The following is a 27,977-nucleotide window of genomic DNA, read 5'->3' as shown; positions in this document are numbered from 1 at the left end:
AAAAAAAAGAAAAGGAGCAACTATCAATGTAGAATGTGTTAGAATGTCCCGTGAGCCACTGGACGACGCAGGGCCCGGTAACAGGGCGTTTAGAGCAGAGACGACTGTGGCTGGAACCACAGTGATGAATTAATCTCACCTGTGCACACGCGTATGGTTTGCTTATATTGGTCGCAGGTGATTTCAAATCAGTGCATTCTGCAAAATCTCAGGTATACACCTTTCCATGTATTTCCAGCCTGGTTGGGAATTGACTCCTAGCAATAGTAAATAGCTTTGTCTCTCCTAATATGTTCTCCAAAAGGAGCCGCGTCATAGCACTTTTAAAGTACCACGCGCTCTGCGATTTTCTACGCTGAAAACCTCTCCCTCTTTCACTAGGGTAAGGGGGTTTGTGCTGGACTTGTGGGTGCTGCTTTTTGACATTTCTTCCACTATAAACTGGAGTCACTTCTCACAATGAGTGAATTTCCCTGTTAGAAAGCAGACGGCCCCCCAGGAATGGTGACTCGGAAATGACACAGGTGTTCTCACCTCAGAAGCTCCTGACTGTAAATGCACCTGCCGTGAGCATCAGGACGGCCCTCTCTGGCCTGCCCCGTGGGGGCCGTTTGCACACCGACCACACGGTCTGCATCCCTGCGTCACAGGGTCGGGGAGGAAGGAGACCGTCCTCCCCTCTTAGCAACCATGTCGTTCCCTAGGGAAGCAGCTGGCGCCGTGTGCAGGAGCTACGTGAACCTGCGCAAGGGGGGCTGATATAGAGGGTGGATTTTACAGAAGAATTCAGAGCAGGAGCAGCGCGTTGTGCGTTGATTAGAGCAAAGTTGAATGGATTCAGTCTAGAGGGAAGTCCTATAACCTGTCAATCACCCAAACCACCCTGCATGGTTCACCTTACTGCCCCTACTTCGTAGGTTAACAATGTAACATGCTGAAATCACCCAGCGAGGAAGTGGCAGCCCACACCTGGACTGTGGGCCTGTTGAGCACCGATGCTCGTGTTTTCTCCGTGACATTAAATTGTGACACGTGAAGAAAATAATGAGGCTACTTGATGCAGGTGAAAACACGTCAACACAGACGCTAGGATACAGTCGCTCCTCGCCTCGGACTCCGTGTTTGCGAATGTATCTGTAACCCCAGGTCAGGACTGACGCCACGATCGTTCCTGGGCACACATGAAGTGGCAAGCAGTGCGAGCTGCCCGGTGTGCACGTTCTCGCAGGAGGCCGAGCAGGGCAGTGCTCCGCCTTCCCCTTCCAGCTCTGGCGCTGCAGGCAAGTCCCTGTCGGGGTCTGCTCATGTTTCCGTGCCTTCTGTCGGCGGTTCTGCCCCCCATGCGGTGCTGAGGTGCCGTCTCATGTTCCTGCGCACAAGAGGCCGAGATGCGCGTTACGGAGAAAACGGCACACAGATGAGCTTCGCGTGGGCGTGAGTTCGGCACTAACAACTCAGCAGCATGCATTAATGCTGCATGAGGTGTCGTTAGGTGGAAACACACGTAAAACAAGGTTGCGTGTTGTGGCCAGAGTGGTCAGACTCTTGGGAGTTTTCCGGGAGCAGCAGCCAGTGCTCGCTTACCTGCCTCCTGTGACTTTGCGGAGCGTGATCACCTCGGACAACTCGACTTGTCTGCAGCGAGTTTTCAGTAATTATTAGTCGAATACGAATGAAACTCTGACAGTTGAATATCACAATTACTACCTTTGTTTCCTAGTTAAACCTAGATATTTCCTTATAACTTTATGTTCAGCTTTCTTTGTGTCTGTTTCAATCATTTCTTCCTAACCTAAATGCCAATTGTTTGTATTGTGCGGCTGTGACGTAATTTGAGCTGGGAACGTGTCGTGCTGTGTGCAGCAGACTCCAGTATTTGTCAGCAAGGGACCTTCTCTCAAAAAACCAACCTGCTCTTCTCCCTGAGAGCTCTAACATTAGGGGCGATACTTGCTTCTAAGAGACCCTGCAAGGCTCTTGGCATATCTGTCTTACTTTTTATTTTCTAATTAAACACGGAAATTCCCCTTTTTATGCTGGCAATATGCTCATGGGGTTTATTCCATTTCCCCCAAATTTACAAAGAGCCAGAAAACTAAACAAGATGGGAGAGGTAGCCAAGGCTGTGTGGCCCTGGCAGGAGGGGTGGGAAGGCCCGTGCCATACTCCCGTGCATGACCCTGCTCAGATGGACCACACGTTTCCTGTCTGGGGACCATCTGCAGGTGTCGGAACCGGTTCCAGGCAAATCCTTCCACTGGGAGAAATGCCCACGGGTGACTGTCCAGCACTGGCAAACCCTGCAGGTCAGTGCAGGAGGCCCCGTTTACCACCTGGCCGTTGGGGGGAGTGGGTGTGGGTTACGCACAGCATGCACGGGGGGCCCAGATGGGGTTTTCCTTGGGAACCAGATTGAAGCAGTCTGGACACCTGTCTCCTTGGTGAGTGTGGCCCGCCCTGAGAACAGGCAGCTGAGGATTTTCTAACATGAGGAAGGGTATCTGCACACAGACACACGTCTGGGAAATGAGGTGGTGTCTGAGATTAAGGCCCAAGGTCCCCATGACCTGCTCACTGTGCTCAGAGGTCAGCAGTCCCACACCCCACCCTTAGATGAGTGTCCTCGGCCTCTAGAGCCCTCTGGCTCCGCGGTAACAGTAGGTGTGGTTGTGAGGACTGGGATGGCAAATGTCCCTGTTCTCCCAGTGATTGAGCCTGGGGGTGGTGAGGAGAAGGGGGTCCTGGGGGTGAGGAGAAGGGGGGGTCCATGGGTGAAAGAAGTGGGGTCCGTGGGGTGAAGAGAAGGGGGGTCCGTAGGGTGAGGAGACAGGGGTCCTGCGGTGAGGAGAATGGGGTCCGTGGGGTGAGGAGAAGGGGGGTTCATGGGGTGAGGAGAAGGGGGGTCCTGGGGGTGAGGAGAAGGGGGTCCTGGGGTGAGGAGAAGGGGGGTGCCGGGGGTGAGGAGTAGGGGGTCCTGTGGTGAGGAGAATGGGGTCCGTGGGGTGAGGAGAAGGGGGGTCCTGGGGTGAGGAGAAGGGGGTGCCGGGGGTGAGGAGTAGGGGGGTCCTGCGGTGAGGAGAATGGGGTCCGTGGGGTGAGGAGAAGGGGGGTCCTGGGAGCGAGGAGAAGGGGGGTGCTGGGGGTTAGGAGTAGGGGGGTCCTGCAGTGAGGAGAAGGGGGGTCCTGTGGTGAGGAGAAGGGGGGTCCTGGATGTGAGGAGAAAGGGGGTCCGTGGGGTAGGAGAAGGGGGGTCTGTGGGGTGAGGAGAACGGGGGTCCAGGGGGTGAGGAGAAAGTGGGTCCTGGGGGTGAGGAAAAGTGGGGTCTTTGGGGTGACAAGGGGGTCCAGGTTGGTTTAGAGAAGGGTTATCGGGGGGTGAGGAGAAGGGGGGTCCATGGGGTGACAAGGGGGTCCAGGGTGGTTTAGAGAAGGGGGGTCTGTGGGGTGACAAGGGGGTCCAGGGTGGTTTAGAGAAGGGGGGTCTGTGGGGTGACAAGGGGGTCCAGGGCGGTGAGGAGAAGGGGTGTCGGAGGGTGAGGCGAAAGGGTGTGTCCAGGGGGAGCAACATGACGTGCAGAGCAGCCGGCCGAGCTCCCCTGTGGATGTTGGATGCTGGGGTGACTAGCGTAGGGGCTGAGTGTATGATCCCTCACAGGGGCGATGTCACCTCCCAGGGAGCAGAAATCCTGGATTACAATGGTCTCTTGTCCCCAAAGAGCTGTACACGTAAGCCCATACACGGTATATATGAGGCCTGAACGTTTCATGAACAGAAGCTATTAAGTTTGGTGCAAAAGTGATTGCAATTTCGGACCCTGACTTTTATTTATTTATTTACTTACTTTGTGCCTGTGTGTGTGTTCACGTCAGTATGAGTGTGCCTGTGTGTTTATGTTTTGGGGGAGGGCTGTTTTCCTGGCGAGACAATGAAGAGATGATCTGCTGTTTGGAGTCACCTCAGGGGCCATAATTTGAGGGAACTTGCTGGAATCCAACAAGGAAATTGAGAATGACCTTTGTGTGTGTGTGGTGGTGGGGATTTCTCGACGTAAATGTAGGGAAAATGTTAGGTCCTGATCCTTGCAGGCCAACTAGAATTAGTAAAACCTTTCAAAATAAGTAGCCGAGATTACTTATTTGTCCAGGAACTGAAATAAGATTTTTGTATTGTTTTGTTTTTTCTTTTTTATTTCAGCATATTACGGGGGTACAAATGTTTAGGTTATGTATGTTGTCTTTGCCCCACCCGAGTCAGAGCTTCAAGCGTGTCCATCCCCCAGACAGTTCGAACCACACCCATTAGGTGTGAATATACCCATCCCCTCCTCCCCACTCCCACCTGCCCGACACCCAGTGAATGTTGCTACTATATGTGCACTTAAGTGTTGATCAGTTAAAACCAATTTGATGGTGAGTACATGTAGCGCACCTCGTGTATTATCCTGGATAGAGCTGGAACCCATTCTATTAAGTGAAGTATCCCAAGAATGGACCCTGACTTTTAAATCATTTTAACTAGGCTTAAACACATCTTTATTTATCAAAATAACAGCCATTACAATCAACATATTTTTGCCAACTGGAAATAAGTTTATTCGTGTAGCATAAAAATCTGTGCTTTGGCATTCGACAAACTCTTGGAAAGCATTTTCTGCATCCTTCTGGTTGTGGCTTTTTCCTGCAAAACGTTGTCGAGATGCTTGAAGAAGTGGTAGTTGGCAAGAGGTCAGGTGAATATAGTGGATGAGGCAAAACTTTATAGCTTAATTCGTTCAACTTTTGAAGCATCGGTTGTGTGATGTGTGGTTGGGCATTGTCATGGAGTAGATGGGTCTGAGTTGCAGAAGCTGCACCGGGCCCGCGTTAGAGTCACCGCAAAGGTGGACAACCTGTGCCAGAAAGTCACCTCACTTTGTATTCAGGTCCTGAAAGTGAAGGGGAAAAAAAAGAAAATGGGAAAGTAGTGGAAATGGCGGGAAGATGCTCAGCTACTCGAGATAGAGTCCTCCTTCTGGGGTCCAGGGCTGCCGCTCACTTCAAGTCCTCGTCTCTTCCCGGGGGGCACGAGCTGTCAGAATGGCAGACGTGCCATGGTGTCCTGGGCGCCATGTGCCACCTGCTCACATGGGTGGCGGCAGCGTTCATTCTCGAGTTTCTCGTGTGTTGTCCGTGGTGGCCTCATCCTGCCGTGGGGCTGCTCCAAGCACAATCCGCGAGTGCTCACCCTCTTGGCATGAGTCCACGCAGCGCCTTGATGTGACGCACTAATGATGAACCATCGCCTGGGCCCGCGCCAGTGGGCTGTGCTGTGTCCACACCCTCAACTGGGAGCTTCTTCAGGGCCCGCGCTTTGTATTTGCCCTTTAATACGTCACAGTTAAAAACGAGAGCCCACACCCAGCCCAGGATGCTTCAGAGCCGACAGGCAAGGGCGCAGCTGGGAGAGGAGCAGGCAGCGTCTGTACCGGGCACCCTGGTCGCTGTTCGGGCTGTCCCGGCATTTTCCTGCCTCTGTCCTGCTGCAGGTGTTGACGGAGCCTCTGTTGTCCCCGTGTTGTGCCGGGGGTGGCCCTCAGGCACCGACACCGTGCACAGAGCAGGCACCGCCCCTGCCCCTGGAATTGTTTTGCACACGCGTGTGCCGGAGCTTGCACCTGCTCCTCCCCAGCGTTGCACGAATGCGGCAGCTGGGAGGCAGGGGGCGGAGCAGGCGAAGGCCCCCTGAGAGCGTCGCTCTGGGGGACTCAGACTCTCACCTGCGCGTGGTGTCTGGGCCGTGGAGAGCGTGTGCACGCAGCCATCCACTGGCCGCCGTCTGGGTCCCTGTCGACCTTCCCTTTCCTGTCTGGAAGGGGCGCCCCGTGTCCACCTCGGAGACGGGGAGGACGTGGCCTTGGAAGGGCCGGGGTGTGGTGCAGCCTTTAGCCGCCTGCCTCCCAGTTGTTTCCGTGGACCCTGCAATTACCTGACTCCTGCAAGGAGAACAAAGGAGAGAGGGTGGCAATTTGCAGCGTGTTGCAAATGCCTGAGAGGAGAGGAGGCTTTGTGGCCGAAGGCAACATTATGGAAATAAATACATGGCAGAGCTGACATCCGCTGGGGCGGGAGGTCGTCTGTGAGTTGCAAGCAGCACATTTAGCAGACGGCACTGTTTGCGTAGAGAGCGTCCTCTGCACACACCTTCATGCTTTGCCTACCTTTTTCTGGAAGATAATCCAGCCAAAGCGAGGTGAGGGGCCTCAGCACGCACCCTGACATATGAGCCATTCAGTCTCGAATGTCGAAACCCCCAAATGTTATCTCCTGCTATTGTATCAGGCATGTTCCTGTATCTAATATCGTAAGCATTTTCCCAGCAGCAGCGAGAAGGTGTTTCTCGTCCTGGTTGGTCTGTGGCGTGTCCCCGGCTGGACGGGGCCGCTGTCTGGAGGGAGGCACCTGTAACCGCACGTCGTCAGGGCTCTGGGGCAGCCGCCTCCATCCAGCTATTCGCAGACAGCCCTGCGCCAGAAGCACCAGAGTTTATTGCAAAATAAAGACAAATAGACTTAAAATTAGCTCCAAGAGTCATAAGACTAAACAAGAAGGGGAACGAGTCCCTTTTTGGCAGCTGCTTTAAGGAGCCGTGCGTTTTTGCCGTGGGCCGTGGCCTCCTTTGCGTGGTACTTGCTACTGTGGAGGGTCAAGTCCCCGCTTGAGCACGCTTGTAAATATTTGTCACATACATTCTTGCTTTGTTTGGGGTCTGCCACTTCCAGGCTGTGGACCCACAGGTGCCGCGGTCCCTGGCGTCTGCCCGTGGAGTGCTTTGTCTTGGACGGCCTCCGTGGGGAAGTCCACGTCTCCAGTGGTCCTGGTTCTGGGTCCGGGGGCAGGCGGGACGGCAGTGGGGTTTGTGGCAAGGACGGCTGGGTGGCTGGCGGGGGCCAGGCCACGGTCCCTGCCCTCAGCCTCCCTCCTTCCTGTCCCCAGGACACCGCCCGGCAGCAAGGTCACCATCCAGGTGGCTTTACGTGAGCTTTGTGGTAGGTAAACCAGAGTCACCTTGGCCAGAGCTGTCCAGGGTGACCGGTGGGCCATGCCCCCTTTACAGCTGAGTAAACCGAGGCCTAGCGAGGCTAAGAGGCCTAGCAGCGGCACAGAACCTCTGACCCTCCAGAATCAGACTTGTGGGACCTTGGCGCAAAGACCTTTGTGCGTGTCACATGTTGGGGCGGCAGGCTTCGGGGAAGAGCGTGTGCAGATTCAGGTTACAGGAGGTCACGCAGCTGGGGCCAAACTGCCCACTCTCAAGAAAGAGGGTGGACGGGGTGAATTTCCCAGGGGTTTCCGAAGAAACAGAGGTGCGTGGTGCCCACAGGCGGGCGCGGGTTGGACGGCTCGGAGGGGAGCACGGGCACGTCCCAGAACCAAGAGTCACGTCACCAGCCGCCCTCTCCCCCCAGAGGTGGCCCCACTCCCGTTCCTCGAGTGTTAGGGGGATTCACCCCCAGGAGGTACTTGCAGGGCGATCCCGTCGGAGCCGTCCATGGCTGTCGTGGACGTGGGTTGGTCTGTCTTTAGAAACGCCCCTGAGCTCCGGAGGCGTCTTGAGATCGCTGTGGTGCAGTATCGAGTTCCCACAGCACGCGGGGCCTTCGGATGAGCTGAATAGCTAAGAGAGTGATGTATTTCTCAAACTTGTGCACGGAACAGTCCTTAAAAAGCTTCAGACAGTTCTGGTTGTGTGGCAGTTCCCTGCCAGCCACTCTCATGCAGAACGGTTACTAACGACCGTGGCAGGTTTCTAGATGGTTCCCGTCAAGAGAATCTAAGCGGCACCGTCCCTTTTGCTCCGCTCCCGATCTGCTGCTGCCCCGGAACCAACGCTGAAATCTGTCCCCGTGACAGTTTCTCTTTCTCTGGCGAGAGGTCTGCCCGCCGTGGCGGGCTGTCGGGGTCGATGTGGATGGTCTGGAGATAAGGCCACACCTGGCCGCAACCTGTGCTTCAGAGAAGCGCGGCCTGTGAAAGACTGACCGGAGATGCGACTCGGGTCTCGGTGTCAAAGAAACCAGCACCCGGCAGGGTCACCCCCCAACCCCGTGCAGACGGCGGCCCTGGCGCATGTGTTTTCATAAACATATCTGTGTTTCCATGTGGCTTCAGAGAGGCACCTGGTATGTTGACTCGGTTGTGACTCATTTTTCGATGATCTCTTCCAGTGTTCTGGGACCAGCAGTGACCTTCAGGGTGAGCGAAAACGCCCAGAACGTGACAACCACAGACGCCGCAAAGGCCGCAGGTAAGGCTGTTTCCACACACGTGTCACACGCATACACACGCGTACGCACACACACACACACGCACACACGTGTGCACACCCCACTGTCAGGGCAGAGACACGTGTGCTCTGGGACAGCCCAGGAGAGAGTCCACCGTTTCCTGCGAGCTGGTGTTTAGCGGAGGAGGCCGGGAGGGGAGGCTGAGGGTGGCCTCACAGCCGCCGGGCACCTTGGGGTCTTGCTGTCTGGAGAGGGCCTGGGCAGCCGCCACGCGTACACCGGGCTTCAGACGGGAGGCACAGACACGGGCTGTGTTTGACAGTCTGGCTCTGGGACACGCAGGGGTCGGTGTCTGTGGCAGCCGCGGTGTGAATGGAGCAGGTGCGGCTTTGCTCTGAGGTCTCTCGTTCTCACCAGATGGGAGCGGGAGCCGGCCCTTCCTCCTCCCGCCCACGGGTCCCGCACGGCGGCGGGAAGGTTTCCGTGAGGGTGGAGCGCGCTGTGGGCGGTTTTGCCTCGCAGGGCCCAGGTTTCCGCACGTTCGCACACGTCTGTGAGACCGTTACCGATAGAGCTGGGTGGCCTTGTCACGTGACTGGGCATGTCCTGGCGTGAAGACACGGAGCTCCGCTGCCCGGGGACTCGGGTTTTGCATTTTTCTAAACCTGAGTGAGGGCTCTTTTTTCGGCTCATTGAAAACTCTGGTAAAGTGCGCTGTCCAGTGTTTGCTCCTAGGCAGGAAATTGAGCAGAGCACTTTACGGGAGACAGAGGTCCTTGGCGTGATGGCTTCCAGGACTCGGATGGCTCAGCGGTGGGAGCTCTCGTGGTTTGTGGTTATTTATGGGACACGCAGCGGGAGGCGCTGACCCCGGACAAGGACGGAAACGGCTGTTTTAGCCAACCCTCTATGTTGCTAAATATATTAATGTTTTGCTGAAATTCATATCATTTTTTTTCCTAATATAAAATGCAGCAAAATACCCTGGTTGATTTAGAGGTCTGGTTCTCGTTGATGGAGGCCTCACTGTGTTGGTGTCCTGTTAGCTTGAAGCGTCGGTACCCGGTGGCAGAACACACGCAACAAAACAGCCGCCGCGCCTATGCGACGGAATCAACACAGGCCTCGGCTCTTCCGGTTGCCGGCGGTTGTGCGCAAGGGACGTCTCTGTGCTTCCAGTGACTCTTCCTTGCCACTGGGGGCTGAGAGTTTTGAGTTAAACTGGAATTCTTTGCAAAGTCGAGCTGAACTCCTGAGACCCGACAGAGCCGGGCTTCTCTGCATGTGAGGGTGTGTGGTGCCGGGCGCCGCCTGGCCGCGAGCTCAGCCTCCCTGCTCCGGTCGAGCGGTCCAGTGTGATCCCTCGAGGACATGGGGGGTTCATTCTGAAGGCTGCCACCCGGGAGGGAGAGGGTGTCGGAGCGAACGCCTTCGGCCCCTCGAGGGCTGCGGGCTCTCTCCTTCCCTTGGCAGCTTCTGATGTCCTTGCCCCAGGTCCGCAACGTAGGCCACCGCTGGACGCATTTAGGCCCAGTCAGCGATGAGGGTTTCATCAGGAATGCGCGGACAGACCGCGCCCAGCTCGCGATTCCAGCGCTGTGAGGGGTTGCCGGGGACTAGATGTGCTGGGACTTAAGCATGCTGCGACTGGGGCACGATGGGACGCGGTGCAGCCTTTTTTTTTTTTTTTAACTGTGACAGAACGCTCACAGACCACGGCCTTTCATTCATTGTGTTGCTTTCTAGAACAAACGAGGTTGATTATTTGAAATCTAGTTTCTTGGTCATTTCGAGAACGTTCGCGTCACGTACCAGGTGTTGCGTCAAGGGGCGGATTACATGTGAAATGAAGGTCGGCTCGAGTATCAACAACTTCCCAAATGCCTGAGTTTGCAAACCAGCGCCAATGCTTTTATGCCACCCGTGAGGCTGTGCACGCCACGAGGTTCTGGTTGTGTGTGTGCAGAATTGCTAACACACAGGCATAACTTCAAAAAAATTAGTTCCCTTTATACTTTGGATGTTTCCGTGGTGTTATGAATGCACCTGGTGCATGTAGGAAAATGGCTATAAAACGTAAGGTTGCGACCATGGGGCTCACACGGTCGGGCAGCAGAAACGCCCACCTGTTGCGCACAAGCCCCCGCCCGCCGGGGAGAGTGTCCAGCACATGACAGGGTGGGGGTTCTCCCGTCCGCCGGGGAGAGTGTCCAGCACACGCCAGGGTGGGGGCCCCCACGGAGCACGGTGGCCAGAGGGGAATGGATGCTCAGGTTAACGAGGAAGAACGTGGAACCCAGAAGGCATTCCTTGTGGTGTCTAGTTCTAGAGATGGCCTGGGGCCTTAACAGCGTCTCGCAAGTGACCTGGGGTCACTGTCGGGGCAGACGTGATTCGGGAGGGCTGCGGGGACATTGCCCTGCACGCAGCCGGCACACGGGGTGGGCGGCAGGAGCAGGATGCACTGCCTGAAACTCAACAGCTGTGTATTGGCTCCCGCAAGGGGCACGTCTGGGACGTGGGCGGCACCTCTGGGACGTGGGTGCCATGTCTGGGAAGTAGGTGCCATGTCTGGGAAGTAGATGCCATGTCTGGGAAGTGGATGGCACATCTGGGAAGTGGACAGCACATCTGGGAAGTGGAAGGCACATCTGGGAAGTGGGCGGCACATCTGGGACGTGGGTGCCATGTCTGGGAAGTAGATGCCGTGTCTGGGAAGTAGATGCCACGTCTGGCACGTGGATGGCACATCTGGGAAGTGGGTGCCATGTCTTGGAAGTGGGTGCCATGTCTGGGAAGTAGATGCCGTGTCTGGGAAGTAGATGCCATGTCTGGCACGTGCATGGCACATCTGGGACGTGGGCGGCACCTCTGGGACGTGGGTGCCATGTCTGGGAAGTGGATGCCATGTCTGGGAAGTAGATGCCACGTCCGGCACGTGGACAGCACATCTGGGAAGTGGACGGCACATCTGGGAAGTGGACGGCACATCTGGGAAGTGGATGCTATGTCTGGGAAGTGGATGGCACATCTGGGAAGTAGGTGCCATGTCTGGCACATGGACGGCACACCTGGGAAGTGGACGGCACACCTGGGAAGTGGACGGCACATCTGGGACGTGGATAGCACACCTGGGACGTGGACGGCACACCTGGTACGTGGACGGCACATCTGGGAAGTGGACGGCACACCTGGGAAGTGGACGGCACATCTGGGACGTGGATGGCACATCTGGGACGTGGACGGCACATCTGGGACGTGGACGGCACATCTGGGAAGTGGACGGCACATCTGGGACGTGGACGGCACATCTGGGAAGTGGACGGCACACCTGGGAAGTGGACGGCACATCTGGGAAGTGGATGGCACATCTGGGACGTGGATGCCGTGTCTGGGTGCTCAGGGGAGGGAGCGTGGCTAGACAGAGCTCCACGGAGAAGCGGGCTGTGATCGGTGGCCCCCGGCAGCTGGAGGTGAGAAAGGTGTGAGTCACGCAGCGCAGACGTGAAGCCCAATAAGCCAGGGACGTGCAGAACGGTCAGTGAAGGCCAAGTTTAGAGCCGGACTTCGCCACGTGGAAAATTCGTCTTCCGCGTCTACCGTGAGGGGCTAGGCTTGGGTTTCGCGGCACTGGTGGCGTCGGCAGGACCTGGTGTGGCGAGGAGGCCTGGGTGCGGGGAGGGCGGGGAGGCCCCTGGCGCAGGGTCAGCCCCCACGCGGCGCTGTCCTCTCACCGTCCTCTCCCCACCCCGAAAGTCACTTGGGGGGAGCTGCAGGCTGGTCCCGGCTGTTGCGTGCCCCAGACCTGCTCCGGCTCCACACGCCCTCCGCGATAAGAGATTGGGGTAGGACGAGGGAGCCGGACGGACGTGAAACGGCTGCGCCGGGGCAGGTCAGGGTCCAGCTGGGCAGGTGCAGGGGAGGGAGGGAGTAGGTGGGTGTGGACCCCACAGCACAGAGGTGCGGGCAGGGCTGACCCCACAGGACCGAGAACAGCCCACCCCGTGGCCAGGGGCCCACGGGGCCACAGGAGAACCAGCAGGCAACACGGGAGGGGCTCCCGGCCGAAGAGCAAGTGCCTCGTGGCCCAGCTCCGTTTAAGCCGAGGCGGCGGCCCCAGGTTACGGGAGACGGGGGGGGGGGGGGGGGAGGGCGCTAACCGTCGCACGAGCCAGTCTTCATCTCCCTGAGCCGTGAGTGTGGGTGGGTCAGTGACACACAGCAGTCTCACCTGTCATCGTTCACCGTCCACGGCGTCTCCTGTGTGGAGCTGCGCGAGCAGCACCCCGGCAGCGATGGGGGTGGCGCTGAGCTGCAGCTCCCAGGAAGCCGTCTCGTTCCCCACTCACCGTGCGGCATCGTTTCTGTGCACAGGGAGTTTGAGCACCGAGAAAACCGCTATGGAAACACATTAGCATTTTGTAAGACTCGTAGGCCTTGCTGGAGGAATGTGGGGTGGGAGTGGATGAGGGGGAGGGGCAGGGAGCACGTGGGCCATCTGAGGGTGGGATGGGCAAAGTTGGCGGCAGGAATGAGGACAGATGTGGAGGAGAATGTGGAACATGGGTGAGGTGGGAGATGTGGGTGAGGACAGTGTCACGGGTGAGGACAGACATGGATGAGCGTGGGCACATGGCTGGGGACAGTGCTGTCACTGAGGTTGCTGGCTGTGGACAGGGCGAGTACCGACTGGGGTACCTGGCTGGAGTTCCCGGGACGTGGTGTTTGAGAACACGTGGGTGAGGGAAGCATGGGGTGAGGACGCCCTTTCTTGCGTGGTCCTCTGCGTGGATGCTTGTCTGCTTCCTGAGACGGGACCACTTCCAATGGACACACCAGGAAGTGGTGAGCTCATCTTTGCCCGTGTTGTGTGCGGGAGGGCCCAGGAGACGTCCAGAGCAGACGTGGGGCGTGCCGCCGTGTGCAGGCGCGGGCTCAGAAGAGAGCACCTGCAGAGACACAATCTCCGTTTGCAGCCTGGGATGGTTTTGCCGGGTGCTCTGGCGAGGGCGGCTTTGGGGTCCCACTGGCCTTGGCTCCAGGTAGCCCCGGCAGCCCTACTGAGTCCTGTGACCTCTGAGGAGCCCCTCCTCCCTGGGGCTCCATGTGGCCACGTGTGGTGGAAACAGAGGTCCCACTCCGTAAGACGGGTCCCGCGGAGGCCCCTGCAGCCCGGTGCTGCCCTGGTGGCTGTCGGGGACCTGAGCACAGCTGTGGGCTTCCTGCCCTGCCCTGCACGCTCTCTTCCCTGTACGTGGGTTTCTGCCCGCACGGCCCTGGCCTGAGGGCTCCTGGGGCCAGAGACAGCGTGGGGGACACGGCGCTGGCCTGAGGGCCCCCCCGGGGCCAGAGACAGCGTGGGGGACACGGCCCGGCCTGAGGGCGCCCGGGGCCAGAGACAGCGTGGGGGACACGGCCCGGCCTGAGGGCGCCTGGGGCCAGAGACAGCGTGGGGGACACGGTCCAGGCCTGAGGGCGCCCGGGGCCACGCTGGCCTACAGCGGTGGCCGTCACAGCCCTAGGGAAGGGACCGTGCTCAGGTGAGCTCCGAGGGAGAAGCCGTACTGGTGACGGGAGCCCTGCTGGGCCGGCCGGGCGGGGGTACATGGAGGACGCCCGGGCCACTCGGCTCTTCTGGCTTTCTGAGCCTTAAAGCCCTGGTCCTTCCAAGGAGTACGGCGTCCACGGCCGTTTCCAAAGCCGCTTGCCCCCACGCTGTGTCCTGGAATGCTGTCTCTACCCTCTCGTCTCGGCAGGGGCGGGGCGGGGCCTGTGCGCCTAAGCTCACGCGTGTTTACCCTCCTAAACACAGGGCGAGCTCCACGCAGCAGCTTCCCACGATGCCTTGAGGCAACGAGGGGGAGGGCGAGGCCGCACCTGGCGGGCTGTGAGAGGAGGTCCCGTGAGAGCGCTACCCAGCTGCCTAGCCTCCTCGCCCCTGCCACCAGAGCCGCCTTCCGGCAGTTTCTATCTCCCGCATGGGTGCCCGCTCGCGCCGCCCGCAGCTGAGGCTTGTGGCTGCCTCAGCGCTGAGGGGAGGCCAGTGTCTGCCGCACCGGCCCCCTGGGAGTTCTCCCAACACCAGTTCCCATGGCAACCAGACAGCAGGTGCGGGCGCAGAGGGCAGGCGCGTTTGCCGGGCAGCTCTCTGCGTGTGCAAGACAGGCCTCGCGGGCACCTGGGGTGGGCGAGTGTCCACCGCGTCCCACGGCGGCTCTCACCCCCAGCAGCCGAGCCACTGCCCGGGGTCCCCGGATTGCCCGAGAGCCCGGCCGGCAGTGGCCAGGTCACAAGGACTGTCCCGACGGGGCGGGGTCGTCCCCTGGCCGGCTGTGCCTCCGGGCACCCGGACAAGCTCAGAGCTGGAGACAGGAATTGTCCAGATGTTTCGATGTGAGAGGCTCTGCAAGGCCCAGCTATTTAAGATGTTCCCATCCAACAGCCCATCTGTATCTGAAATTCTCCCCTCGTTGCCAACCTTTGAGCATTGGGTCCCCACCACCTGGACACCGCCACAGCGGGTGGTGCGTGAACCCTCCCCGGTCACGGGCATGCACGGCTGGGGCCGGCAACGTACCTTCAGCCCCGGGGGCGGCTTCTCCTGCACCAGGACTTGGGAGGGGCGTCATGGGGGACAGAGGGGCTCCGTGAGGGCTCAGGGCGAGGGCTGCCAGGGTGGGGGCCGCGTCCCGGAGCGTTTGGGGCCAGCGTGGGGCTGTCCGCACGTGGGAAGAAGCTCTCAGAACCCTGCCTGGTGGGGGGGCTTGGCCACGGCAGGCGTCTCTCGGTCACCAGTGCGTGGCTCTGCCTCCCGGCGCCTGTGTGCCCGCGCCCGCACCCCTCTCCCCGCCCGCGGTGCGGCACTCTGAGGACTGTTCTCGGACTCACACCTGCTGCTTTCCGAAGCAAGGCTGGAGCCCGACCCAGGTGCCAGGTGTGCCTGTCAGCAGCCCTGTGACTTGCTGGCCAGGACGGGTCTCGGGCAGGTGCGTGGTGGGGCAGCAGCCGGCAGGCGGTGACGAAGGGGTCAGGTGCACCCTGGTCTGGAGAACAGAGGGCTCAGCTGGGGGACAACGAGAGCCCCAGCGTGAGAGCCGCGGTGTCACCTCCACTGCAGCCGCTGTTTTGCGAGTGAAGCCGGGCGCTGCAGACCCTCCGCACTTGGAGGCCAGCACCCGCGTCCCTGCCTCGCCGTGCCGGCCGTCGCAAACTGAGTGCAGTCAGGGGCCGGTGTCAACCTGTTCCAGTGTCCCTGCCTGCCCGGACGCTGGCGGGAGGGAGTGGGAAAGCCAGGACTGGGTTGGAGCCTGAGCCCTGGTCCTCGCCCTGCTGTGCGTGCCTGCGTGGGAGACTCGCCGGCTGTTTGCGAGTTTCTGGCGCCGCCCGTCAGGCGGGGACGGCAGTGACACCCCGAGCGTGCGCTGGCGCCAGTGCAGAGGGGAGGATGTGACGCGGGAGGAGGCAGACTCTAAATGGCTCACGAGTCGCTGGTTGTCATCGTATCCCCGGGATTCATGCCGTACGCCGGGGAGTCCCCAGAGTGCTGAAGTCATGGAGACTTCACACCACGTCGTCACCACAGAGTCCCTCCCGTGCGCCTGCACCCAGCTAGGCCTGGCGTGTGCCTGGGGGGCGGGAGGAGGGGCCCCACGGCGTGGTTGGGCAGCTGGGGGGACCCATGCGTCCTGCGCGGGGACACGCAGCTTCGGGTCATCTACGGGCTCCTTCTCCTGAAGACCGGGCGGCGTGTGAGTGCAAAGACAGGCTTGAATCGAGGGCCCTCGAGGGCCTTGGGGACTTGCCGCCCAGGCCTGGGAGGACAGCGGGGGTGGCGTGGGGCTGCACCCTCTGGCCGACAGGTCTCACTCTGGTGTCAGTCTCGGGGTCTCAAGACCTGCAGAGCTCGAGGCAGCCACTGGCTCGAGGAGCACCAGTGTCACCATGGGATTCCCAAAGAGACAGGTGGAAACTCGTCACGCCAGTGGGGACAGGGACACACGTACACTGAGGGGTCAGTCCCGGCTTACGGTAAAGGCCCGAGTGGGACGGTTGCCTGGGAAAACTTATTTTACACACAACTTTGTTCTCTTTTTTAAGACATGATTTTTAAGAACCGAATGGTCACATGGTTTTCTTATTCTGAGATAATGTGCACAGAGAGACAACGCCGTTCTCATGCTCTGGGGTGATTTCCGTCTTTAATATGCAATTTTTCCTCTTTTTAGTAGCAGTCAGGTTTCTTTTATCTGTAATTAGATCCAGAACACGTGATGTTCTGAAGTCCTCCTGGAGCTCTGGCTTTGTTGTTCTAAAACGGAGCGAGTAAGAGCTCCGAGCGCCAGTTGAGCGAACGGCTCGCTAACGATCTGCCCGTGGTGGAAGCACGAACCCCAGCGTGTCCCACGTGGACTCGGGAACTGTGGACTCGGGGGACCCCGAGCCACGCCCGGGTCCACGTGCTCCGTTCTCCCACCGGGCGCCGTCCTAGCCAGCACCGGCCCCCGGCACTCCCTGCGCTCACCTTCGACCTTGCCGGAGAGCCGCGTGCGGGCGGCTGTTGCTGGAGACCTGTGCTCGCTCTGAGCAGGAGGCCACCCGGTCCTTCCTCTCGACTCTCCAAGTCGCGCTTCCGTGCGAGCCTGCGCGGACCTTCCCGCGAAGACGGCACTGTGGCAGCCGCGCCTGGCTTGCTGGCGGGTGAGGAGAGAGGACGCTTTGGAGGAAGCTCACCTGTGGCCAGTCCGGGAGCTCCCCAGGTCTCTCAGCCCGAAACCCCTCCGTCCCGCCGGAGCGCAAGGCCGGGATGAGAGTTGGCGCTCCTGCCGAGCTGAGGGTTCCCACCACCGGCCGACGCACGTCACTTACCCACACGTGCGCCTTGGAACCGGCTGCCAGGGCTCTCACTCCTGGGTTCCACGTCACGTGTGAGCTGGTCTCGCAGTGTGCTATAGCGTGTTAAATCACAGCGCGTTCCATGTGGTTTTCTACCTCCTTCCCGTTCGAGGCTTTCTCACCAATGCTCCTCTCCCCGCCAAGCGTCTGTGCCACCGGCCCGAGCGGCAGGTGACGCCGCCCTTCGGTCCCTTCGGAAGCAGGTGCGGCGCCCCGCGCCTGTCGCGGAGAGGCCTGCCCACTGCTCTCGGGTGGCACCTGGACAACCTCTCCCGCCTGGGAGCAGCCGCCGGTGCAGGGGCGACGTGAGTCCCCTGAGTGTTGCGGGGGGAGGCCGTGACTAAACCAGCAGTCACCCCGGGGTGTGGGGCGGGCGGCCCCTCCGCCCAGCGAGGCCGGGTCCTCCCCCATGTGACCTCCGGGGTCTCCGCGGCGGGAGTCAGATTACATGTAGGACGACAGTGGCACTGGGAGAAGGCAAGGAGCGTTCCGGGAGTGATGGGGCCGTGGTCACCCTTCACGCACCACACGCCAGGCTGCCACCGTGTCCTCACGTGACTGTCCACGCTCGGGGGCTCCCCAGGTGGGGGCCGTGGCCTCCTTGTAAAACTCCCGTCTTGGTCGTCTGGGCTTAGACGGGTCCCAGGAGGAAGGCGTATGTCCGGGCTCTGGATTTGCCCCACGGACACCGGACTCGGAACACTGGGCGCATTTTCAGGTTGTCTGAGCCGAGTGAGGTCAAAGCCCAGCTCGCCTGGTGTGTCTGTCTGTCTCCAGGTGAGCGATGGAATTCACTCGGCATCCCTCCTTCCTCGTACGCGGGAAGGTCTGTGCCTTACGTGCAGTCTGGCCCTCAGAGCTGGCAGCCACACCTGTGGGCGTCCACGAGGCCTCCGCCGTGCCGGACATTTCCCGCGGGTGGGCGAGAGGCGCACAGACCTGAGGGAGCGGCGGGGCCCAGCAGACTGCTCCCGGCCCCCCCGGTCCACGCCGTCCGGTTGCCGCGAGGTGGGTCTCGGCCCTGCAGAGAACCCACACAGACTCCCCGACAGCTCACTAGAGCTCGGTCCGTGGAGAATCGAGGGGGCATGGCTTCTCGCCTGCATCCAGCCTGTCCCACAGGGTCTGCCCAGGGTCTCAGTCTAACCCTGAACAGGGGAGGAGGGTGTGTGTGTGTGTGTGCGCATGTGTGTGCGCGCGTGTGCGTGTTGATCAGGTAAATTTATCTCGGCGACCTTCTAGACATTGTCTGGGTCGCCCGACAGAGCCCCGCACGGCCGTGCGCAGGAATCACAGGAATCACGGCAGGAGTGCAGCCCCAGCCTGCCGTGCGGGTGGCGCCCGGCAAGACAGCGTGTGAGTCCCGCGTCTGGACGCACAGGGGGCGGGGGCCTCCTCGAGGGCTGACGCGGGTCCCCGTGCGCGGTCTCTGCCCTGCGGCCGCACTGACCCCATCACAGAGGCCGGTTGAGGCCCCGAGTTTCCACGCTGTGAGGGGAAGTCAGACCCGAGTCCAGCGTTCTCTGACCACGGTGCAGACCCACGCCGCGCTCAGCTCTGCAGCCCACGCAGCCAGTGCCGTGCGTGCAATGCCATGGCGCTGCCTTGGCTGGGAGGACGGCTGTCGTTTGGATCGTGGGATCGTGTTACTTTCTTGTGTTTAAGTCATCAGCTCCTGCTTCTGCGTGTTGGAAACAGGCGTTGTGGGGGCATCATCCCGTGGGCAGGGGGAGGCCCTGCGCGGAGGGCGGGCATTCACCTGGTGCGTGGTGGGCTGGCCGCCGTCTCCTCCAGACTCGTTCTCAGGGTGTCCCCATGCCACCCGAGGATTCGGTCGTCTCAGAGCCTGGGGGTCATGAGGAATGAACGGCCGTGGGGGAGGAAGGACACGCCACATTGGTGTCACCTGGGAATGACGGCCGGGGCCACGGGCTCCCGGTGGGCCACGGCTGCAGCGCTCATTGAACACGTGTAATTTTGGATAGCATCTGCCGTCACCGACTGTTTACACTGTTTTTGTGGCGGCCTCCGTGGCCACAGCAGAGGTCAGTCATCCCTTCTGAGTGACAGCTGGGCTCCGGGAGGGTTCTCCTCTCGCCTGTCTCTCTGCGGAGCCCCATCGCCCCGGCCCAGCTGCAGGATCTGGTAGGGATTCAGCTGGAACGAGTGTGGGGGGGGGGGGCAGGTCGCCGTGGCTCGCTGTCAGGCCACGTGGGGACCATGGCTGTGGCTTCATCACTCGCTGACTGCCGGCCGCCCGCGTCTGTGTGTGGCTCCCGGGCCGTGTGTGCTCATGGTGACTGCGGAGGAGGACGCACATTCCCTGCGCAGAGAAGCATGGCCGGCTCTGTCCTGTCAACTGCACACGCAGTGGCGGCCGGGACCGAGCTCTCCCAAGTTGCCGCCGGAGTGACGGGGCGGAGCCGCCCTCCCGGGGCTGAGAAAACGCTCCGCAGTCAGGAGAGTTAAACTGCCCGTCTCGGAAGGTCAGCGTGACTTCAGGAGCTGTCAGGTTGACGGGATGTTTGAGATACGTGGTTTGTGTCACCCAGCTGGAAGCCCGGGCTCAGCACACGCGAGCTTTGCAAAATGACTTAATAAGGGAAACTTCTTTTTCAAACAAAACGCCTTGAAGAGTCTCCCTCCTCTCCTTCTGAGACCTTTCGTCTTAACAATGTCGACATGGCCGCGTTTCCTACCGTTCATCGCTTTGCAGAACCTCTCGGTTGCATAAACACCCGGGGGTGACGGAGGCGTTTCTCAACGGCTGGGTCCCTGGGGCTGTCCTCAGGCCGGCCGGTCACACCCGCTGTGGGCAGAGCTTGTCCCCGGAAAGGTGTGGTGAGGGCCCCCTCTGGTGCCTGTGACTCGATTGGGGACAGCGTCTTTGCCAAGGTGACCTGTCCGCATGAGGGCCTGGGAGGGACCCACGTCCCACCTGACTGGCCCCAAGAGGGGACACCGTGTGACAAATGAGGGCAGAGACGGGAGCCGCACGGCCACAGCCGAGGGGCAGTATGCATGGCCGTGACCCCGTCAGCTGGCAGGGCCTCGGAGGGGCCCCCTGGGGCCTCCCGCGGGTGCACAGCCCAGCACGCCTCGGTGCCAGACTTCTGCTCCCGCGTCCCAGCAGCGAAGCCGACCCAGGTGGCCCCGCCAATGCTGCTGCCGGAGCATGGCGCGCTGTGACGGCGTCACGCCAGTGACACGCTGCAGCCTGGCGTGGCATTAACCTGACACGCGGGGGAGCTCACAGAGTCAGGGCGTCCTCACGGCGCGTGGGGAAGTAGCCGAGGATGGCTTGCAGAGCGCAGAGCTGCCTGCTGAGAGAGCGTTTCCCTCCTGGGACTGAACCGGGCCAGGTCGCCCTGCGGAGACAAGAGGCGCGGGACCTGGGCCCAGCATCCGCGGGTGGCGGGCAGGACAGGAAGCCGCGCCAGGGCCAGCGGTTGTCTGGGCGCAGGCCACTCACTCAGGAAAGGAGGGTTTGCCTGCGGCCGGGGTCGTTTCTGGTGTTAAGAGCGTAATTGATGAAGTGCGGAGAGCTCTACGTGCACCTGTACGTTGGCATGGACACGCGTGTCTGGGATGGATCCTGCTCCCACGCCGCGCACTGAGGGGCCAGGCGGGGGGAGGCCAAGGCCCTCGGATAGGCAGGGCGGGACCCAGCGTCAGCCCACGCCGCTCTCCCTCTGCCCACCACAGGTGACCACCCCAGCACGGCGCCCTTTGCAATCCCCTTCTTACTCCGTCTCTGTTTTCAAGGCCAGCCCTCCACACAAAACCTGGAGAAAGAAGAAGGAATGATACTGCCGATGGCATGCAGCATGGTCACACCTGAGACACGCTAACACACGTCTTGGCCACGTTTCCCTCCCACCTGGCGTCACCACAGGCACCGGGTTGTGTGTGAGCCTCGTGAACTACAGCACCTGAGCACACCTGGCTCGTGGTCTCAGGGAGGGGTAGTGGGTGGCACAGGCCGCTGCGGGTGGTTGGTTGTGTGGGTCCACCTGGCGCTGGAGTGTCCCCCGGAGGGTCGGATCTCGGGGAGGTGTGGGGTCCCCCATCGCCTGGAGGGGCTGCCCTGCAGAGCCCCACTGGCCCAGAGGAAGGCGTCCAGATGTCTGTTGTGTAAATAGGCACATAAAATAACTTGGCAGCGCGATTCTCAGACTGGACTCGGGGCAGGCAGCCGTGAGCTCCGCCCCGTGACCCAGGAAGGCCCGTGTCCCCTCCCCTCCTCTCTCTGCTCCACCTGGCACACCTCTCCCAATGTCCACAGACAGGGCGCGGCCTCGCCATGCGTGAGGGACGGACACCCCGCCGCCCCTCCTCGTCCCCGAGGGACCGCAGTCGTTCTCTGCCTGGTCTCGGGCCGGGAGCACCGACAAAGCCCCGGGAGCCACCGGGAGCGCCCACATCACCCACGGGACACAAGCCCCGCCCCAGAGCTGAGTGTTGACTTTGAGCCAGAACACGCCTGGAAAAGATTTCTCCCGGGATTCCACTCTCTCTCCGAGCTTCCCCAAGTCTTTCACGGGAGGCCTGGACGCGGTTTAAACGAAAAGAAACTCATGGACGCGCAGCTTCCCGGAGCGCCCCTGCTCTGTGCGGATGCTTTTCCGTGACGGTGGTAAACACGTCTCGCGCCCTGAGTGTGGGTTAACAACACGCTCCGGGATGTTCGAGTTTCCACTTCGCCCTCACAGTCACCCCTTCAGAGCCCGAGTCTGACAAGATGCTCCACCGGGCCTGGGCGCTTTGAACAAGCCACTTCCCTCTTTCCTGTGCTTTCACTCGCACGTCTACTGGGCGGCCATGGCGACGGCGACAGCGAGGCACTGGCATTTTTCCCACAGGAGCCGCCGCACCCGCCGTTGCGCAGACTCCGTTCTTGCACGAGTTGTTTTAAGGCCCCTCCATGCCGAGAGGCAGAGGCCCAGCCGCGAGGCTCCCTGCCGGCCCCAGGTCTCCCAGCCCCGGCCCCACTCCCGGTGGGTTTATGGCACTCACTTTCATGGACGTTGCTCGGGACCGGAGCGACCGCCCCCTCCCAGGACGGCAGCGGCGGCAGAGGAGCAGCCCGGCTGCGCTAGGGCTACGGGTGGTGCCAGCGGGTCCCCGGGCAGCGGTGCGGGGGTGGGGCAGGGCCGTCAGACCTGCAGGGGCCTGGGGTGCCGGTCTGGGAGTGTCTCTGGCGGGACGGGTGTGGCCTGGCGCAGGCCCAAGGCATGGCGTCCTCTGCTGGGCCAAGCACGGCCTCAGAGGGACCACGTCGGCCCAGGTGGCCACAGGTGGTGGCGCCGCTCAGAGGTCACAGGTCGCTGCTCCGTGGGCCCACCCTCCATGGATGAGAAGACCAGGTGGCCCCCAGGAGGCTGGACCAACCCTAATGCCATTTTATTAAAGAATCTCCCCCAAATAGCCCACAAAACCTAAAGTCACTGCCCCTACAGGAATCCAATCAAGGATTTCTATCTTTCTTTAACTTTCACAATCCAATTTCTATGCATGAGTGTTTTGCTCCTTTCTAAAAAGGAAGTCGGAAAGCAGTGAACAAATGCATGGGACATCAGAGAAGACCACTCGTGACAGAAGGTGCCACGCGTCGTAAACATTAGCACACGTTTAACAGCAACGTCTCCTGCAGCGGAAGTCACCGCCACGTTAATTCAGTCCCGCCGCCTGGGATGATACAATCCCTTTGAAACGGTCTCGACTTCGGTGTGCGGGGACTTCTTCAGGTCAGGGGCCGAATCCCGTCGCCAGACGAGCGAATTGGACGCAGCAGCCTGGCGTGCCGCCGGGGTCTCTTGTCGGGGCCTCTCTCCAGAGACGGGGAGAGACAGGCGTCTCCAGCCGCCCTCCCTCCCTCCCGCGTGGGTGACGCCACCTCCCCTCTCCGCCTCCCGCCTCCCGCCTGGTGGTTGCTGCGGGCTTGGGATCTTAGCTCTTGTGTTTCGAGCCTGCCGCGCCCGCAGAGCTGTTCGCAGATGCCCGGCACTGGCCCTGCTTGTTGGAGTGCGGTGTGTGTTTTGACGTGTAGATTTACGTGGGGCATGTTTAATCGGTTACAATGACACGCTAATTGAACTCGCCTGTGAACCGAATGGAAAACTCACTCGAAGAAAGATGAAGCGAGCTTACCACCAGCCGAGACGCTTTGCAGTCAGCGTGTGCGTCATCCGCAGGCGGAGAGACAAGGTGGCGGGCAGGTCCCGGCTCGCAGAGCGGTGCCTGCTCACGCCCGGGCTGACTGGGGGCGGCGAGCGGGGCCCAGCTCAGCGGTTCCTGGAAAGCCGCAGTCCGTCCGGACCTCTGGGGGGCGCTGTTTCCCGCCCCTTCCTGTCCCCAGAGTCCCACAGTGACTTGACCACTGAGCGGTGCCTGGAGCCCAGGCCAGCCTACAGCTTGGTGGCGACAGCACGGCTCCGCATTGGGGGCTGCTCTGCCCCAGGCTGCTCGGGCCGTCTGGGCCGGTGGGCTCTCTCCGCCCCAGCCCCGCCCGCACCTCTGTGGGCATCGCCAGCCTCTGTGGGTGTCCCGTGTGCTCACTGCAGCTCGGGGCCGTGTGCTCTGGTTAGAAACCAGCAAACGGAAGCCAAGATGCCCCGGGCGCCTCAGCCCCGCACAGAACGTTCCCCACGGGGACCCCACGGGGCGGGGGTGCCTTGGCGCTCCTCAGGCAGCCACGGGCGAGGTCGTACCCGTGGTGTTGGGCGCTGTCATTGCTGTTGGTCGTTTCTGTGGAAAACTCAGCAGCCCTTTAAAGCCGGGCAGCGAGAACGGGAGTCCCGCCAACGTCGCCCGCCGTGACCCTGGCAGTGCTGGTCACCAGCCGAGGACGGTTGCATCCGGGACGGGGCTCTGGCGTGCTGGGAACCGCGTTGGCAGAGTTGGTGATCCTTCCTGCACAGGGCACCGAAACCTTGCATTGGACGCTCCAAACTCCGCACAGCACGCTGTTTTAATCGCCACGAGAAATTTTTCCAGAGACGGTGTCTCGCTATGCCGCCCAGGCCGCGGTGCGGCGGTGCAAACGCAGCCCACTGCAGCCTCGACTCCTGGGCTCCAGCCATCCTCCCGCCTCGGCCTCCAGGGTCGCTGGGACTGCGGGTGCCACGGCGCCCGGCCAGGAGCTTGTTAGTGCGGCCGACCTTCCTCCCTCCCAGTTCCCGGTCTCTGCTTCATCACGGCCGGATGTTTTGCACCCTGGAGGATGCCAGAACTTCGGCGAGCATGTTTTGTTTCATATTGAAATGTGGAATTTATAAACGAGAAAGTTGGGGCAAACTCTTTTTTTAATACTAATGACAACATTGTAATATAAATAAACTCCTAGGTGGTCCATAGAACCTGTTTTCCAGAGATCCCCACGAGCCGGTACTCCCTCCCCGCACGCCACGCAGCAGACTCACCGCGTGGCCTGACACCTCAGCCAGAGACCCTCCGGATCCGTGGCCTACAGTGTTTATCAGGCCCCGCCCTGAGCTCAGCACAGCCAGGTCCCGTGGGAAGCTGTGAGCCTGGTGTGTCCCTGCCCGCCCTAACTTTGTGTGGAGACAGCAACACACAACAAAGGGAGTAAAGCCATGGTAAACAGCTCTGAAGTGACACATGAGGATGTGAACAGCCATAGAAATAAACAGAAACCTTATATTCACGATTATCTTACAGTCATGTGAGCCTTGCACCTTTTTCTGAATTAACAACGGCTCACGTGCCTGGTGGGGAGCACATCACCCAACATGCCGTAACCAGCGACACGGGTCATGTCCATGTGCCGGGGCCTGCACTTGTGTGACTCTGAGACGTGTTTTGCTTTGCTCAGAAGGGGATCGACGTCACCAGGAATGTTTGACCAGCCAGCCTGGCCCTGCCGGTTGACAGAGCTCACCATGATTGTGTGGCCAGCCTGGCCCTGCTGGTGGACAGAGCCCACCACGATTGTGTGGCCAGCCCGGCCCTGCTGGTAGACAGAGCCCGCCACGATTGTGTGGCCAGCCTGGCCCTGCTGGTGGACAGAGTCCACCACGATTGTGTGGCCAGCCCGGCCCTGCTGGTGGACAGAGTCCACCACGATTGTGTGGCCAGCCCGGCCCTGCTGGTGGACAGAGCCCGCCACGATTGTGTGGCCAGCCCGGCCCTGCTGGTGGACAGAGTCCACCATGATTGTGTAGCCAGCCCGGCCCTGCCGGTAGACAGAGCTCACCACGATTGTGTGGCCAGCCCGGCCCTGCCGGTGGACAGAGCTCACCACGATTGTGTGGCCAGCCCGGCCCTGCCGGTGGACAGAACCCACCAGGATTGTGTGGCCAGCCCGGCCCTGCCGGTAGACAGAGCCCACCACGATTGTGTGGCCAGCCCGGCCCTGCCGGTGGACAGAGCCCACCACGATTGTGTGGCCAGCCCGGCCCTGCCGGTGGACAGAGCCCACCACGATTGTGTGGCCAGCCCGGCCCTGCCGGTGGACAGAGCCCACCACGATTGTGTGGCCAGCCCGGCCCTGCCGGTGGACAGAGCCCACCACGATTGTGTGGCCAGCCCGGCCCTGCCGGTGGACAGAGCCCACCACGATTGTGTGGCCAGCCCGGCCCTGCCGGTGGACAGAGCCCACCACGATTGTGTGGCCAGCCCGGCCCTGCCGGTGGACAGAGCCCACCACGATTGTGTGGCCAGCCCAGCCCTGCCGGTGGACAGAGCCCACCACAATTGTGTGGCCAGCCCGGCCCTGGCTGTTTGCTGCCCCATGTTTGGAAATCCACTCTCTCGTGTCTGTGGATAAAAGGGGCGTTTGGTGCCTGCCTGGTCCCTCTGGTGCACCTCGTTAGCAGACGGGCATCTCCCAGGCGACTCTGGGCAAAGGCCGCGCGTTTGTGTTTAATTACTTCTTCTGTTAACACCCACGTCTTTCCTTGACATCGTCTCTACTAAGGCTTAAAACAAGTCATTTTTTACACAAAGCATCCAAAACTCTGTGATTAATGAGAGTTTTGCAAGATACACGAACTAACAAAGGAGCCAGTCACGGCTGAAGGAGGCTGTTTTTTCCATGAACTTAATCACGGGAGGAGTCCCGAGGCAAATGCTCGCTAACAACTTGGTGCTGACTCTAAAATAACCAAATTCATATAAACTTAGTTCCTTTTTTTTTCCAGACCCTAGTGCCCAGATATCTCTTTGGCCACAGATTTTCTAAGAGAGAAAATACAGACCATTTATAGCTTACAGTTGTTTCTTCGTCGTAACAATGTTATTAAGAGCCACTCAGGAGAGCGTGGGCAGCAGTTACTGACCATGCAGATGGTGCGTTTCTGCTCTTACCTCCCCGAACAGCTGTGGGCCTATTACAACTGCCTGGCCTCGCCAGTCCTCGAAGGTTCCACCCCGCCGACTCCCGGGCCCTTGCGCTTGCTCTTCCGACGGCCTGGGGTCCTCCCCCGAACCCTGGCGTTGTGATTTCCTCGAGGAGACCCTAGTTCCTGCACTGTTCCATTCTCATCTCTCTGGAGAACTTCTTTTAGCATTTCTCTCGAGGAAGGTCAGCTGTTGGCAAATCCCCTCTATTTTTATTTATCTAAAAAAGTCCTCTTTGGTTTTAAAGCATTATTTCATTGGATACGGAATCCCGGGTTGGTGGTTCTTTTAACGTTTCGAAGACCTCACTTGGTTCTCTCCCTGCTCGCGTGGTCTCTGGAAGGAGCCCGACATCCTCTGCCTCGGCCTCCGTGGGAGGTGTCCCCCCCTCCCCCCGGCTTTGTTCAAGGGCTTCTGCCCTTGCTTTCTGCAGAGTGTGTGCATGTGTTCGTGCACATACAGGTACACACACATACATGTACACACATGCATGTGTGCAGCACTTGCCCTTCTTGTTCCTCTCTGAGCCTCCTGGACCTGTGGTCTGGTGTCCGGCGCCGACTGTGGAAATGCCCCGCTGCTGTGGCTTCAGATATTTCTCCCGTCCCTTTCTCACTGTCCTCCCTCTGACGCCCCCGTTTTGCACACGCTGCACGTTTCGTGGCTGTCCTCAGTTCTCAGATACGGGGTCTCCTCTCTGTCGCGTTTCTCTTTCCTTCTCGGGTTGGAGTGTTTCTACCGACGTATTTTCATTCTCCCTGGATGTCCTCGGCGGCGTCTGGTCTACAACGAGCTCACCGGAGGCGTTTGTTGTTTCTGCTGTTGCGCTTTCAATTCCTAACTTTTCCCTCTGATTTTTCCGTGGAGTTTCCAGCCCTCAGACCGCCCGTCTGCTCTTGCGTGTTGTCTGCGTCCTCCTCAGCTGGGCGCTGTCAGTGGTTCGTGCATCTCGGTTGTTGTAGACTTGGTCTGGTCACCCCACGCCTGCCGTCTCTGGGGCCGGTTCTCTGTCCCCCGAGCAGGCCTGCGGCTCCTCTGCTGAGAGCCGGGCGTGGGCATCCGGGAGCCGCGGTCGGTAGGGTTTGGCGTTAGGCTTCACCCCCATGTGGCCCACGTCATGTTTGCTGCAGCAGGAGGTATCTGGACTGAATGTCCCATGTCTGTGTTTTGTCCCCTGTTTTTCTGTGGATTTCCCTGCAGACTTCTTCTTAAATAAGGTCTCAGGTGGCAGCTCCTTTACCCACAGGCCCTGTTGTCACGAGGGAGTGGGACTGTGGCGGGAGGCACGGTGGGGACGCCGGTGTGTCCCGTGATGAGGCCTCTGCACTGGGGGTGGGGGGTGAGGGAGGGTGTGGCATTTCCCCCTGGTGGGGGGACGGTGACCAGGAGGGAGGACTGGGCCAGCAGACAGTGTGCTCGGGCTGCGTCGTGATTGGATTCATGCTGCAAGGATCATTCTGA

At 60.4% G+C, this 27,977-nt stretch overlaps 1 protein-coding gene across 1 annotated transcript in view; it reads left to right on the top strand.

Annotated features, from left to right (window-relative positions):
• The window catches only part of PTPRN2 (protein tyrosine phosphatase receptor type N2), a 595,476-nt gene that overhangs the window by 222,213 nt on the left and 345,286 nt on the right, over positions 1-27,977 (top strand). The window contains exon 11 of the mRNA XM_076006762.1: positions 8,205-8,284. Coding sequence (XP_075862877.1) covers positions 8,205-8,284 — 80 coding nt within the window. The remainder of the gene's footprint in view (positions 1-8,204; positions 8,285-27,977) is intronic.

The sequence above is a fragment of the Microcebus murinus genome, chromosome 9 (assembly GCF_040939455.1).
Source record: "Microcebus murinus isolate Inina chromosome 9, M.murinus_Inina_mat1.0, whole genome shotgun sequence".
NCBI lineage: Eukaryota > Metazoa > Chordata > Mammalia > Primates > Cheirogaleidae > Microcebus > Microcebus murinus.
This window is presented reverse-complemented; position numbering and strand designations above follow the sequence as displayed.